Source organism: Trachymyrmex cornetzi, unplaced genomic scaffold (assembly GCF_001594075.2).
Source record: "Trachymyrmex cornetzi isolate Tcor2-1 unplaced genomic scaffold, Tcor1.1 scaffold148, whole genome shotgun sequence".
In the NCBI taxonomy this organism is placed as follows: domain Eukaryota; kingdom Metazoa; phylum Arthropoda; class Insecta; order Hymenoptera; family Formicidae; genus Trachymyrmex; species Trachymyrmex cornetzi.
Window position 1 is genome coordinate 401,315 of NW_017296070.1, and position 16,061 is coordinate 417,375.

General features: G+C 36.9%; 1 protein-coding gene across 1 annotated transcript in view; it reads left to right on the forward strand.

The window, feature by feature from the left end:
- Positions 1–16,061, forward strand: part of HGTX (HGTX homeodomain transcription factor) — a 43,443-nt gene that overhangs the window by 26,406 nt on the left and 976 nt on the right. Inside the window, exon 4 of the mRNA XM_018502625.1 lies at positions 15,883–16,057. Coding sequence (XP_018358127.1) covers positions 15,883–16,057 — 175 coding nt within the window. The remainder of the gene's footprint in view (positions 1–15,882; positions 16,058–16,061) is intronic.

Here is a 16,061-nt window from a genome sequence, read left to right on the forward strand (position 1 = left end):
GAGAGAGAAAGAGAAAAAGAGAGGAAGAGAGACAGCTTCCCATTTGGAAACCCTCAACCCCTGCTGCAGGGCAGGGTTTTCCCTTTCTCTCCTTCTCTGTCTCTCTCTTTCTCTCTTTCACTCTGTCTGTCTATCCCTCGCGGACTCGGGCGTCGATGTAGCGCTGTCATTGGCTCGTTCTACGCCGCCATATTTACATTTTTATTGAAAGCTACAAGTCTGTGTCGGTGAGTGATGGCGAAGGGGGGGCGAGAGTGCGAGCGTGGCGCCCCCTGAAACCCGCGGGTTGGGGTGGTTAGAGGGATGAACGAGGGACGCGACACGGAGGGTGGACGAGGAGTTGCGCGGAGTGAGTGCGGGCGAGGGGATGCGCTGCGGGGGTGAGGAGGGTTAGCATTCAATTACCTCGGATTTCCTCGGGAAGAGGCGATTCACCTCCGCGTATATGCCATCTTCGAGGGCGAGATTGCCCTCGGATCTCGGTGTGCTGGCGCGTTTTTCGAAATATTACGACAATATATACCCGCGTACTCTTTTGCGCGACCGACTAACTGGGAAAAAAGATCGAGAGCAGGGGAGGGCTTGTTTACATCAACACCCCCGATGAATTCCGCGTTATCTCGCCGAATCGTGCGATTCCTTTAAAGTTTCTCAAGGATGAGTAAGGCGCTTGTGAAATTTTCCAGTAACATATATGTAATAGGGGGGGGGGGAAATGGTGATTTCGACTGGATTACAGCTGTTGCTTTAGACATCTATAGTGGTTTCACCCCTACGCAAAAAATCATGGCCTAATGTTTCAACCTTCTCAGAAAATATAAGATTATCTGTGCTGATAGAAGAAGAAAAAATTGCAGGTCTCGTTACAAAAAAAGAAAAAAGCTTCTACGGAAAATTTCGATAAATCTGTCGCTTTTCTATCTAAATTTAAGAAAATATAATTACGCTCGCGCGCAGCGCGATATTGCGACTGTACACGTGGTTGTTTTATTCGAGGGTGATATCTTATAATTGGGATACACGAGAGGATGTAGAGAACGATGCGGTCGATGTGAACGGAATACCAACGATAGATCGATACCGCTCCCTCGCGGTTTCGGGTAATACCGGATCATTACATACTGGACCTATCACTTTTTTCAATATTGGAAAGGGATTTACGCGGTACGAAGGGATTTGGCAGCGTTGCCCGATGAAGATTTATACCGGCCCGCCATTTCACAATTCCAGATTTATAACTTTTTCATTATCGAAACGTATACCTTACCGACGCCCGCGTCCGTATGGCCGCGCGAGAGCACGGTGTTCTTTCTTTTTTTCGTTCACCTAATAGCACGACGCGCGACGGTGGATTTCGGGAGATGTAATCCCCGGAATACATTTTGCCACCGATGGTTCTCGGGGTTATATCCGTCAGGCTGTACAAATTGCCCGCACGTTAATATATTCGATCAACCGAACGTCGTTGCTCGAATGTGACTCCCATATCCTTCTTGCAGAACGACACGGGAAGGAGCGTCTCTCCGTAATACGCGCGGTCGGCGTTCACATAAATTCTTGCGATGAAATATTTGCCGGTGATGTATATGCGTAATCTGAGCTAATAAATGATACAGGTGTTCCGTATGTATAATATCTTATATATATGAATACACGTAACATTGAAATCACTAAAGATCTATAAATTTTTATTATTTTATGGTAAAATTGTCGATCGATTTAAAACGTGATAAATTATATTGTTTAATTAATAAATATTAATAACCTTGGTAGAGAGAAATGTATTCAGTTTTTTAGACATTCATCCAGTTACTACACAGAAAAAGAAACTATTCTCAAATCAATCATAATATGCTCATATATAAGCAAAAATATTGTAATCTTGCTTCAAATCAAATTCAATCAAATCAAGATTTTGATTGAATTTGTGTCAATGCAAGTATTACTTTGTACTCAATTCAAAACTTGTTAATCAAAAATCTTACATCAATACAAATTGAATCAAATCAAGATTAAAATTTTTGAAACAAGTAAAACATTTTTACTTTTATATATATATGTATATATATATATATATATATAATCAATTTTAATGAACAATTTACGTAGATATTTGCTCAGTTATTATCTACTATTAATAGACCATTATTACAGTTAAACTTACTATAAAGTATTCATTTATTATCCTGTTTTTATTCAATAAATAAATTCAGATTTTGCGCATCTTTTGTGCGCAACAGCTGCGAGTAAAAACGTTACATCTTTTACTTTTTAGTTACTATAGACAAAAGTTGTTATTATAAAATGTAGAGAAACTATTTTTAAAATGTAGAAATTTTTACCAAAAATGTTGTTAATTTTTAACATGTAATGATTTTTTTCTCGAAGACGTATTTATAATCCCTTTAAATTTTTTATGTCGTATTAAAAAATAAAATTAAGTTAAATTATGAATATTTATTTTAAAAAATTAGTGTCATTATTAATTCCTCGCAATTCCACATCAAATTTTTGATATATTTATCTGTATAAATAAATCATTTACATATTTTTTTTAAACAGATTCTTTAATTTCGTCACGCATTTAACGATAATTATGCGTAATCGAATGAATAATAATTTTTCGTTGTTAAAATTGGCAATGATGTTGCATGATTTAATTAGGAACAATCGCGTAAACACTCAGTTAAGACAAGTCAAGTGCAACGCGACGCAACGCGACGCGACGAGACGAAGAGCTCTTAACATGAATGACCCCCTCAGCTATCGCGCGTGTCCCCCTATTAGAATCTAATACGGCAAAGTGAACGTGGGGCATTTGCGAGTTAAAGACCGTGGCGCCCCTGTTAGGCGAGCTCTATCTCTCTCATATCATAGCGTGTATTACGAGAGAAACGAGAGATAGAGGGTGGTTTCGAGGACGATGAAGAGCGCGAAAGCGAGCGACAGCGCGAGGGTAGTGAGAAAGAAAAAGAGGAAGCGGACAGGATTGTATAGCGATGGCATCGACAGTGAATCAGGGGGATGAGATACTTTCCTGTACAGATGATGCCGAGGGTGTGGTAGTCGCGATTCATTGCCGCGACGGAAAGTCAGTGATCTCTGCAGCCTCTCTCTTTATCGAGGCGATTGAGGATACGACGGATGGGAATGTTTGGATAGACTATAACTTTGTTGAGCTGGTTTGAGGGAAGGGATCCTTTATCTCTATAGTGCGGTCTAATAGTTGTCTAAATTGCGCGGATCCTATTTGAGTAGATTGCAGATTTAAACTTAAAGATGTCATTAAAAAAAGAAGAAAAATTATAAATTCGCCGCCAAATTTTCTATTAAAATAACTTCTCGTTTTTATGTCACTTTGTATATTTTCTATATATCTGAATGATTTAAGTAAATAACGTAAAAATAAGCGTAATGTATCTCAACTCACAACCATTAGGAGAAGATTTATATAAATCATGTGATATACCTATGCAGTTAAAATCTTAAATCTTAAAAAATAAATTTTCTGATTCGACTTTCATAAAAGAAAAAACAAGACTTTATAATTATTTAAAAAGTATTAAAAATAATTAGTTGTTAACCATCGTAATAAAATTGTCAAAGCAACTACACGTTATCAACTTTATCATTAGAGAACATTCATATCATCACTTTTACCACACAATCAACTGATTCACCATACACTTCCCCTCTTTTCGTCGTTACTTTTAAGCAAAACATCCTGCACCATTTCGAGTTAATTGAAAACAGCGGCATCCCCAACACATTAAACACGATATCAAACTACACGTCGCAAACTGGCTCGGGCCCTTCGCTCCTCCAAAGGGCAAACGCTGGATAGGGTCACCAGCACACGCGGGATTGCAACAGCCTTACAACGTGCGCTGCTGTGTATCCCTATTCATGCCATACGATGGTGGTGATGGTGATGCTGATGGCAAAGTGGTTCCCCGTCCAGTGCATGGCAGCGGCTACCGAAAGGGGACCGGCGAGGTTTGGTGACTGTGGAGGGGAAGGGGGTCGGTGAGCCGAGTTGTTTACGGCGGAGTAATCTGCTCGTCGACGGATACCAATATCGATGACGTCAATTAGTACGAGGCGGAAGGTCTCTCTCCCTCTCTCCCTCTCCCCCCCCCCTCTCTCTCCCTCTCCCCTCTCTCTCTCTTTCTCTCCCGCTTCTCCGTCTCTGCCATGTATCATCATGGCGGTATATGTACGCGGCGCGGCGCGGCGTGGCGTGATAAATCACGGCAGCAGGCGGCGTACCCTTCATTCACCTCCCACTACCATCAGTGTGCCGTATCGCACTGCACCACACCACACCACACCACATAGCGTACCCTCGAAATTGGCCCACATGTACTTGACTCCATAATGCCCACGATTCTACCGGCTTGACTCTCCTCTCGGCGAGCCTGGCTCTCTTTCCTCTTTCTCTCTCTTTTTCGCGCGCGCACGCTCTCTCTCTCTCTCTCTCTCTCTCTCTCTCTCTCTCTCGATAAAACCGACTTTATTTTTCGACCGAACCTGCCAGCTACCTTCCCGGCCGCTGTTGCTCAGATCGTCTCTCTCCGTTCATCTCGTATGTCCCTCAATTCATTCATCCATCTTTCTCTCGCTCTTTCCCTTCCTTCCGTTCAACCCTGCCAGCGGAACGATCTCGTCGAGATCACCGGCACGGAATTATATCGGGGTGTATACACGGGCGCCCGAGACGCCATTATGTTTTATGGGCCGCGTAATTGCATGGGCCGGTCTTGGGAAATTATTAGGAACCTTTTCCGGGGGACCAATATTTCGATACCGGAGCAAGGAAAGTAATGCCCTCGCTTGTACATAGTACGGGAAGCTGGATTATCACAGCGATGAGAGACTGCGTCGATGACGTTTGATAAACCGGACGTACGTAGCTTTTGCGACGATGCACGCGATAATTGCTTTTTGATGGACGCTTACACCCTGTCAGTTATTTTCAAAATTCGTCATTCCGTGCTTGGACAATTTTTGCATTTTGCATGCGAGACATTCTTGCTAACTTTTGAGACGATACAATAATGTCATGCACCGCTAATAAATATTATTAATATAACGAGAAAATACATAAAAAATGTAAGCTTGTATATCCATGCATTTATTTAAGTTGATTTATAATAGAGCAATAAAGAGTGTATAAAAGAAAAAGAAAAGGTTTAGAAACAACTTGTAATTATGTTTAGTTTAATAAAATAAAGAAAGTTTGTTGAAAGAAAGAGATGTAATAAAATTATGATATTAATTCATACTTTGATATTTTAATTAATGCCAGATAATAATATATAAATGCTTGATAAGTAATCAATAATATTTTATGATAAAATTAAAAACATTACGTAAATATATATTTATATTCGCGTGTTCTATCATTTTTATGTACTTTATATCGTTAATTATATATAATTAACGTTTTATGCAAACGTTATTTTTATATATTTTTTAAATATATATATGCGTAAGAATCATTACGGAATGTTTTTTTTTGTATATCACAAGGATTGTTTCGATGCATTTAGTTTAACGGATGTTCATCATCGAGTCAGTCGACCGCTCATGTCGAGACGTCTAAAGATATTCTACATAATGCGTTTCTTGTTTAAATTAGCGGCACTGTGCGTTAACATATACCGTTCCTTCGGGTACACATGTCACGCACATCGTACGTTCCCGGAAATTCACATTAGAGTTGCATTCCGCGTTTGCAAAAACTTAATTTACATAAATCAGGAGTAACTGCTACTCTGAAAAATCTCTCAATAGAGACAGTTTGTATTTCATAATAGACAGATTTTATAGAACATGATTTCTTTTTCAAGACACGATAAAAGAGAGAACACAAATCTTATTATAATGTACCTGATAAACGATACTTTTGTTCCTAAGTTAGCAAAGGAATTAACCAATTAAATTTTTGATCTTACATCTTACACATAAATACACTACAAAAAATTATTAAATTTTAATAAATCATTTATTTGAATAATACCAACTAAATATTTATTAAATATAAAAATATATTTGTTTGGTACAAAAAACAATAATTTGATTTAACAATCATTTATTTTCATTAAGTAAATATTTATTCACTCTAATTTCTAAGTATTATAAATGTTGGCACTATTCAAATTAATATTTATTTAAATATATGATATATTTTCTTCTCAGTATATAGATGTTCCTCTATTATATTTTTTTTCACAATGACGGTGCCGATTGTTAGATTCCCCTAGGTGGTCTCTCGATCTCTCTAACACACGCAAAATCACTTTTGAAAGGATTTTGGAAGGAGATTGAGCAGGCGTTTACGACGCTAGAAGATAGACAATAACATAAATTTTCGATCGCATTTACATTATTTCTACAAATTGATGATAGCAAACGATAAATATTTTCAGCTAAAAGAAGATGTTAACAACTGTTCTGGACGGTGAAGAATGCTTTTACTGCATCATTCCTGTAGTCGTGAAATGACAGAACTTTACAAGTGAAATAAACAAAAAATTATATGCACTGAATAAATTTTCTGATATCACGAATGGCGTATTTAAGGTAAACGTCCTAGTATTGTTATTAATTTCAAGTACTTTTTTATTATTATATTATTATATTTTGTATTATAATTTAATTGCATTTAAAGATTACAATTAAACTAATATTACATTTTAAAAAGCGTATTTGAGACTAATATTAACTTAAATAAATAAAGCGTTGCGTTTAGACCGGATGTCCGGTCCCAGTGACTGTGGACAGTTACACAAAACTTTATTTATTTAAATTAATTAGTCTCAAATTCTTTCTACCTTAAAAATTAATTTGAATTAGTTGTCTTTTGTCATTAAACATTTATTTATATTAATATTTCCCGTCAGAATATTAATTTTCTAATTATGGTTGGACAACTGAGACAATTACATCCGAGTGTCTGACTGGCTGTCCGGCCACTGGTACATTGATGCATTCTATTACTTATTTAAATATTTTAATTGATAATTGTTATAAGTGGGTTCAAATAATTTTTCCTTGCTTAAAGAAAGTCTTGAGTTTTCAAATGAATACAAATTTATATTAAAAACCTTTCTAATATTATAAATTCTATTATTTATGACCATATTAACGTCCAGCTACTGAGACATTTACCTTATATACTATGTTACAAATAAAGAACACGATTTTCTCCTCGTTAAAAATACTTATAGTAAAATACTTTTGTTATGAGATCTTTTCAGTATTTAAACTGACAGACTGACTCTTTTTACGTTTTAAACGTCGGAACGTCGCGTGGAAATTAAACAGGGAGTATTTTAATAAGGGAGCATCTCAATTGGGGATGATATAACGTAAAAGAGAAACAGTTCTTTTCTATTAAGGCGCAGGGCGAGCGGGAGAATATATATCTCGAAGAATTAAGAACAGCTGCTCTAACAGGAAAATACTCTCGCATACAGAGATTCGTGCTTGAACTCTGAGAATGTTGACAGTGTAACATTAACACGTGCAAATGGAAAGAGGGCAGAAGTATGCTCTATGCATTGAGTTAAGAAGATTCATTAATGACTTCGACTATACCATAGCAATATTTATTCGACATTTCAAAGTGCTGTTATTATATCTGATAACTCACTTTATAATGGCGTATATCGAGATAGAATCGCTACGACGAGTTTTCCAAGAGCGGAGGATTCCTCGTCATCCCGCCGGGAGAAGGAGAGAATCGTAAAAGTACACCGGGATCGCGACGGCCGTCGCGAAATTTGATTCCGAAATAAAAATAGAATATTGGGGATAACGCGAATCGGTGAAGCCATTTGATCTCCGCACGGGGCCAAATGGGCGGTCGGGGGGTGTCGCGGGGGAGGAACCGGGGGAAGAGAGGAAACATATCGATATGGGGAAGCGCTACGGCAACGGAATACAGAGGAGCGCATTATCGCCGGCAAGCCAACTACCCTCCGTCGTCCGACTACCCCCGTCCACCTGCTCTCCCTCTCCCTCTTCCGGCTATACCCGCGAAGAGCTCGCGTTACTTATTACTCGAAGAAACGTTCTGTTCCAAGCACTCTGTAATATTGCGAATCGTGGAGTCTTGTGATTACTTCGAACCGATTGACGACGCAAAATCGCGGCTGCGTGCCGCGATTCGCGACACCTTGCGCGATTCGGATCGCTCGAGGGTGTGCGACCAGAAAATTTCCTTCTTCGATTCCGCATAAATATAGTATATGCATATCGCATTTATCCAATCCTTATCAAGACGAATGAAGAAATGCAAATTGAACGAAGCTAAAAATAATATATTAATAAATATTTTATTACATTTTATTTTCTATGTTTTCTCTATCTGGAATAAATTTTGAAAAACTTGTTGATTTTACATAATTTTTAATTTCGTTCAATTTACATTTCTTTACTACTTTGTTAAATTTTATTTAATATTAACAGAAATTAATACAAAGTTCTGTATTAAAACAGAATTGGTAAATAAAGAGTCGTTTCATTAATTGCATATAAAAGGAATAATATTTTCCGTTCATCTTAAAAGTCTAATGTGATTTCCACAAAAATAAAATTAAATCCAAACAAAATCTTTCTAAAATATCTCTTTACAAATTAAAATTTCAGTTAGACGGACAAGTGCAATTACTTACGTCAATCATAAATAATCCCGTCATCATCGTTCACATAATTATTCACTCTGTATTTTTGACAAGTCGACAGAAAAGAGCGTTTGCCATCATCGACCTGCCTTACGACAGAGCTAATATAACATGTGACACAAATATCGAGCCTGCAGCGGTTAACACTCTCGGTTTGATGGCATTTAGGAGCTCTCGTTACTCCACCCCGGTCGGTGGGTTACAAATAGGCTGTCGCGTCACGCCATATGGCGTAAATGCAAATTTTATACTAAAAGAAGCTCGGGCAGTCAATGCGTTAAAGGGCATCGGTCGAGGCTCAATAGTTTTGTTTGCATCACATGGATATGTCTCTCGCTATACTATCGTACCACATGCATCAACATGACAAAAGACAAAAGCCAGGTTTTTCCACCACGGTATAACGCGTTGCAAAAAATTAAAACCACCGTTCTCCGTTATCTTACGATGTATTTTATCAGTTTCGAACAAAACTGGCTAAATGCCGTACCGTTATAAAATCGAAATTTGTTAAATTTTGATCAAAATGTTTTATTGAAAAAGAGATTGAGATTATTATTTTCTTTTTTTTAATTGATTTGACAATCAAATCCATAAAAATTCTAAAATTATTGCGTAAAAATTATTTATGATATCTGTAAAATGTACGTATAAATTCTTGACGCAGATAATTTATTATTTTCTCAATAATGTGACTGTAGATAATCATACAGGTAATCATTGAGCATGTTTATTTTCACCGTTTATAGAATAATATACTTCATACATGTAATGCAATTATTGAAATTCAAAGGCCATAAGACGCATCGCGAAACCCGCGAACGAAAGACGAGAGGAAAGGGGTTACAAGGATAAAATTCTGCTAAACGCGCGGGGCCGCGGTAATGCTTAACGACGCGTGCGGAGTCATGTGTGACATTTACTCGAAGGTTTTCCGCATCATTGGTCGAATCACTTATTATTCAAAGGGTACGCTTTCATCGGATCGCCGATAAATTTTTAAGCTCCGGTGCACCTTTTTTACGCGCCAGACGCGGATATGGATTTTGGAAAAAGTTACGGGAGTTACGTTCGTCGACGCGACGACGACGTTGGTGGTAGATCTCGCGTATCTCAACGGACGGCAGGATCGATCGCGGATTAATCGTACGTGCTATTTAAAAACGAACGAATTCTCCGTGATGGAAAATTTGACTGATACGCGAATATCAATTTCTATAACATCGTACTCATCAATATTATTTTTTTAAATACATGACAGAATTTGTAATATTTGTTATATTATACATTTCATATAAATTCTAAATAACGAAATAAAAATAACTGGAGATTGTTGCTGATAACTAAAAATTTTATGAAGAAAATTAAGAATTTACAAAAATTTGTAAGAGAGAATTTATTTAAAAATATTTATAAATTGAAATATTTTATGCATTATTTTCAAAGTATATTATTTATATGAAATAATAAATTGTAACGTCAATAAATTAGAAAAAATTTTGTCGCGTTTGTAAGCAAAAAAGTACATGAATCTAAAGTACTGATACAAATATTTTTGATCTATTTAGTTTTTAATTTACTAAGTACCACTGTGTGCTTAATTATAGGAAAAATATAGGAAGTTACGGAGAGGATTAAATGCAAGTAGTAGTAAAAAAGATTGGTTGTAATGTATCCATTTGGGTTATTGGCAAAAGTATTGAAAATGGTTATTCTATATGCAATGCGTGTGCTAGTAGTGTAACTAGTGGAGAAGCGTGCCAAGCCATTGAAAATAATTCATTCCAAATACAGTAGAGACAGAAAATACGATTCCTTTTTCCTCCTTTCCTTTTATTTTTAATTAGAAAAATATATTTCACTTGCGTACACCGTTCCGCACCGTCGTTCTCTTAATACACGACGTAATTCAATCGTACGGAACGGAAGTTCCGCCGTATTTCTGGCAGCGCTTCCGATTAATTGACTTTTTGGCAATCAGCGTTACCGAAAATCCTCGAGAACACTAAGTGCTCCATTTCAGCGCGATCTGCTTCCCACGAACGAGAAATCATTAAATTGTCATTTACTAAAGATGCCATTTTGCCTTCGACTCAATTATAATTCATACTTACTTAATAACAACTCAGTATAACTTTTATGTTAATTTGTAATATGAATAACTAATCCTTTTTTACACATCTAGGTATAAATTATTCCTATAAATATAAAAAAATATATTTTATAAATATCTTTTTATCGTACTTATTGTTAGTTCTTAGTAATAATAGCTTGATATAATAGCCGATGTTATTTTACAGATTCGTACAAATATAATTTTTTATATTGTTTATAACTTATTTGTATTTTAATACAAAGTATGTTTTGCAAATGGCAACGAAAGATCTACATATGTCTTCGTACTATCTCTTTCCTGTGGAAAGCAGAAGGAAAAACTGATTAGAACTATCAGAGCTGCGCCAATGGCATCTTGGAATATACGCGGCTTTGGATAAGTGAGAGTGAGAAAGAGAGAAAAAGAAGAAGAGAGAGGAAGGTAAGGAGGGAAAGACGGAGAATAATCTGTAACTGCAATCCGCAGTTTCCTTTCCTTTCCACGCATTTACATCGAAATCCGTTCCTATGCATACACAGTTCTTCCATTTCTCCTTCTCTCTTTCTCTCGTAATCTCTGTGCCACCCCTTAAGGCCCCTAACTTGATCCTCTCTCGTTTCTCCCCCAACGGGATATCCCACCTTGTCAGTCGTTTCTCTCTTTCTCTTTTCTTCTCCGATTTCCACCTACACCTAGGTTTTGCGTTAATTTACACTCCTTGCTTTTTTCTCGACCGTTCCGTTCCATCTCCTTTTGCGTGTCTGTCTTTGACAATCTTCTTTTTTCCTTGCTACGTTTTACCCTCTCGGTATTTGTGCATGTCTTTCTCTATTGTCTTTTTATTATCACTACATAGTTACATCTCACAGAATCAACCGTCACTCGTACGAAAATTATGTTTCTTCACGACGTTTAAAGAATGCTTTTATTGATACAACTCTTGTTTTCGAAAGAAACGTTTTTATATTATTAAAAAAATGTTTGAAATATTGACGCCTAATAAGATAATTCTAAAGAGAGTTGCTCTAATAAAGAAAATCGTTATTGTAATAAAAAACATTCTCAAAGTAGCACAATTTTTTCTTTATATTAGCAGAAAACATAAAAATCTATTTTTACTAAGCAATTAAAATATAATAAAAATAAAATAAATTTTTACAACTACTTTATCATATGTATATTTAAACAGTTAGATCAAGAATAAGATTTATGCGTTTGGGTCATAGCATTTATCTAGATAATTATAGATTCGCAATGGCCTTATCATATAGTTTTGATTTGAGAAGTTACTCGCGCGAATTTTGTCACCCCCCTCGAGGGTGAGAACTGAGTCACACGGACGTAATCTTTCGCATAATAAATTGTCCCAGCGGCGATATCAACGGCGAGATCAGATGCTATCGGTATTATCTGCTACGAACGAAGGGAGGGAAAGGGTAGGTGGACGACCGCGGAAATCAGTGCCGCTCTCTGCGGGCCCGCCCTAAGGGCTTTACGCGAGTTACAAATGCGGTTTTGTATCTAGCTCTCGACGGGACAAAGTAATGGGCTTAGATAATCCTGATTTAATAAATCGAACAGTTGTGAGGCGACGCGCAACGACGGCGTCGAGGGGGAAGAGAGAACGACAACCGCTGTTTCTCCGCCCCCGTCTCGCAACGTGCGCGTGACTAATGCGTTCAAAAACAAGATGGATGGATCCCGGTCAGGACTTTCTTTGCATTTACATTTTCGCACTGTATCAGTCGCGACGATTTAAAGAATAACGATAGGGAAGGCTTTGCGGCTAAACTCCCAAATCGGTTTTTCATCGTTCCATCGAGAAAGATCGAATTGCGAATTGTCCGCCCCATTTTTCAAAGTTATACTGCTTATAGAAATTTTCCTTGTCATATAATAGCTAATTAATTAGACAATATAAAAACAAAAATATTAAAATCACGTAAATGATAGAAGAGACCGAGACTCGTTGGCATAAGAGGCAAGTTGGCTTTGTTTTCGTTTATGTATCTATGACGAAAGAAACAATGGAGAACAGTTATTGTAAAATATTTCTCTTATATCATAGATATTTTTCCCTAAGCTTCATTTAAATCAAATATATATTAATAAAAAAAGGGAAAAATTTGATTCAAGAGAAAAGTAAATTTTTTAGCACTTCATAATTTCATATTACTGTCCTTTGGCTTGAGAAAGCAAATATAAGTGACGTATTAATAGTTAAAATAAATGTCTGTTAGTATATACGACACTTTATTTTAAGTAACAATGGTAATTTTTTATAATAAAATGATAAAAATCAGAAAAGTCAGTGCGTATGAATAGTAGAGTACATGGCTCATATAGTGTAAGAAAAGGTTAGGTTGACTTGTTGTACCGCACATGTGAACATTCAATTACACCTTAACTCTGACAAAATGTTTTATATTTAATATTTCTATATTAAAATAACATAATTACTAACTAGAACTAAAATAATTTATATTTGTTTTTCTGTAACAACATTTTACTGACCATTACAAAATAACTTTGAAAGATGCAATATTTATTAAAAACTATCTATATATCTACTATCCGAGATTTGTTTCTATTACTTTTTATTACGTTTTTGTTAATTTAATATAAAGTTTATCAAAAGCAATTTACACCGTGATATACCACACCGTGATGATATTACCCCATATATCGAGACAAATTGACTACAATGTAGTATGTTCATATTTCATTTATCACAAAGAAACTATACAGTCCGTGTATATAACCATTACTGATATGAAAATTTAGAGAGAGGTTCTTTCTATCATATCGGTATATTTTAATTATAATAATTAAATTATTTAAAAAATCTAATTTCGAAATTGTGAAAAAACCAACACAAGCCCCGGTCTTCCCTATTTTATTAAAAATGCATCTTTGATGAACAAAATTTGGGTAATTTTGTTTAAACCGGCAAATTTTTTAATCGGTTTTACAAACAATAATCTTGATAAAAGTAAGTTTGATAAACCATGCATTTAGCAATTAACAAAGAGAAAAACATTCTTATCTGGAAAAGAAGGACGTGATAAATCTTTACCTAATAAAATACAATCCGCGATTCTAGAAAAATAGGACATCGCATTTGAATTTATTAAGGGCTTAACTAAGTACTTTATCGTCTTTAAAGTTTGTTTTAGCAAAGTAAACAGGGTCGGTACTAATAGAGAGAAACTAGGTCGGCTCGCACGATCCCGAGGGGAGTTCGGTAAACTTAGCATCAATTTTGATTGTCCTCAGTTTCTCCGATCCATTGAACGATATCTCTGAAATTGCGAATCCTCGCAGACGGAAATAGCTTGTTTATCACGATCGCGAAATCGCAATCATACGTAGGCAAACTCGCGTCCAAGCATCTATTATTTTCTGTGGAATATTTATGTATTTCGAGTAAGCAACATTATATCAATATCATTATTCGAGAAATCAATGCATTATTAATCTTAAGTCTTGGCATCCACCAAAAAAAAATATTTTCTTTCTCTGATTAATTGAAAATATTTATCGAATATTTGTGTTTCATCTCGGAAAAAGAGAAAAGGATAAGGAATCTTTAAAAAGAATTAAGTATTTAAAAAATTTAATACTAGAAATCAAGAAAAATTCTTTAAAAAATTATAATTAAGGATAAGCGACTTAACGACAACCTGAATGCGCCACCTAATCTTCTTTTCGCGTATCTCACTTTCTTTTACCCTTTGTTCCTTCCTCTATCTCTCTCTCTCTCTCTCTCTCTCTTCTTTTTTTATGAAGACCAACATGAAATATAAATTGGACTTTCGTTGCCGGGCCAAACTGCTTTTTTACGTCCGACATTTGCCTGCAGTCAATCCCTGCAGATTGTCCATTCGCCTGCCTCTCCGTTATCTTAATTCCTCGAGTATTTTAATTTTCATCCGAACAACCATTAACTTTTACGGCCGGCCGTTTACTTTTTAATTCGTTTACCGCTTCGCGCCCGCGCTTGCTCGCCAGGACGCTTATATCTTTAATTTAAGCTCTCGACTTGGCGGCCATTGAACAAGCCTGCGGATTGGGGTTGGATACGGAAGAGCGGCGGTGGCGGCGACGGGGTGGCCGGAGGAAGGAGGACGAGGGCGAAGAGGAAGAGGGAGGAGTTTAGCGGGGGCCACACGCTGGCATGGATCGGGGGTGGTTTGTGGGTGCAATCGCGCTACGGTGAAGCTCCCCCGTGCTCCCCTGACACCCGTTACGTTAATTAAATACATTGTTGCGGGGACACAGACTCCTACTGTGTATCTCGAGCTTTATAGGTGCAGAGGGGCACCTTAAGTTAGCGCCGTTTCCAACCCCCTCCGGTCCCCGCGGGAGGCCAGTTGCCGATGAATTTTCTCCGGGACCTTTGCCCGTTAATTCAAATGTTATAGACGCCCGCTAGAGTCGAGGCTAGCGTATTAATCGAGAAAGGTCGAATGGACTCCGCGGGTGGGCGATGTTAAAGACGTCGAGAGTCAACTATTTTAATAATAATTCTCGACCGATTCGAATCGAAGGGTTGCTTCGCGATGATTTTTATTTTGGGGGTTAATCTGTTCTTCGAAAATCGAATTAACGTACTTGTGTAAGTTTAGAAGACTATCTCGTCGTTATTTCTAATTATATTTGTTATTTATAACTCAGCTGAATATAAGAGATGAAATTTCCAAAAAAAAACTAGTATTCAAAAAAACTATGGTATTATGAAATTAGAATCTTTTTGTAATAGGGAAGAATTATTGGCATTAATTGATTATTATGACGAAATGATTGTTAAGATTCGGAAACATTTGATATACTTTGTTACACGATACATTGAAGTATTTAGTTTTTATATTAGGTACATATGATTTAAGAATACAGTTTGACCCAGTCTTTTTACCTTATTTTACATTTATCGCTTTACTATTAATATAAAACTACAATGAATATTCAATAAGCATTTTAAATTATAATTGTCGGAGATTGGCGAAATTGGGCTTGAACTTAACGAATGCATCGGAAAAATTAAAATCACGTTTTAATCATGGACCTGTTAACACGAGTCCGTTTCCGGATTTCCAGGTATGGTTCCAAAATCGGCGGACGAAGTGGCGGAAGAAGCACGCGGCGGAGATGGCGACGGCGAAGCGGCGGCAGGAGGAAGTCGAGGGCGTCGTCGCCGAGGGTGAGGACGGATGCAGTGATGCTGAAGCCGACGGTAGTGGCGGTGGCGGTGGTGGCGGCGGTGGTGGTGGCGGCGG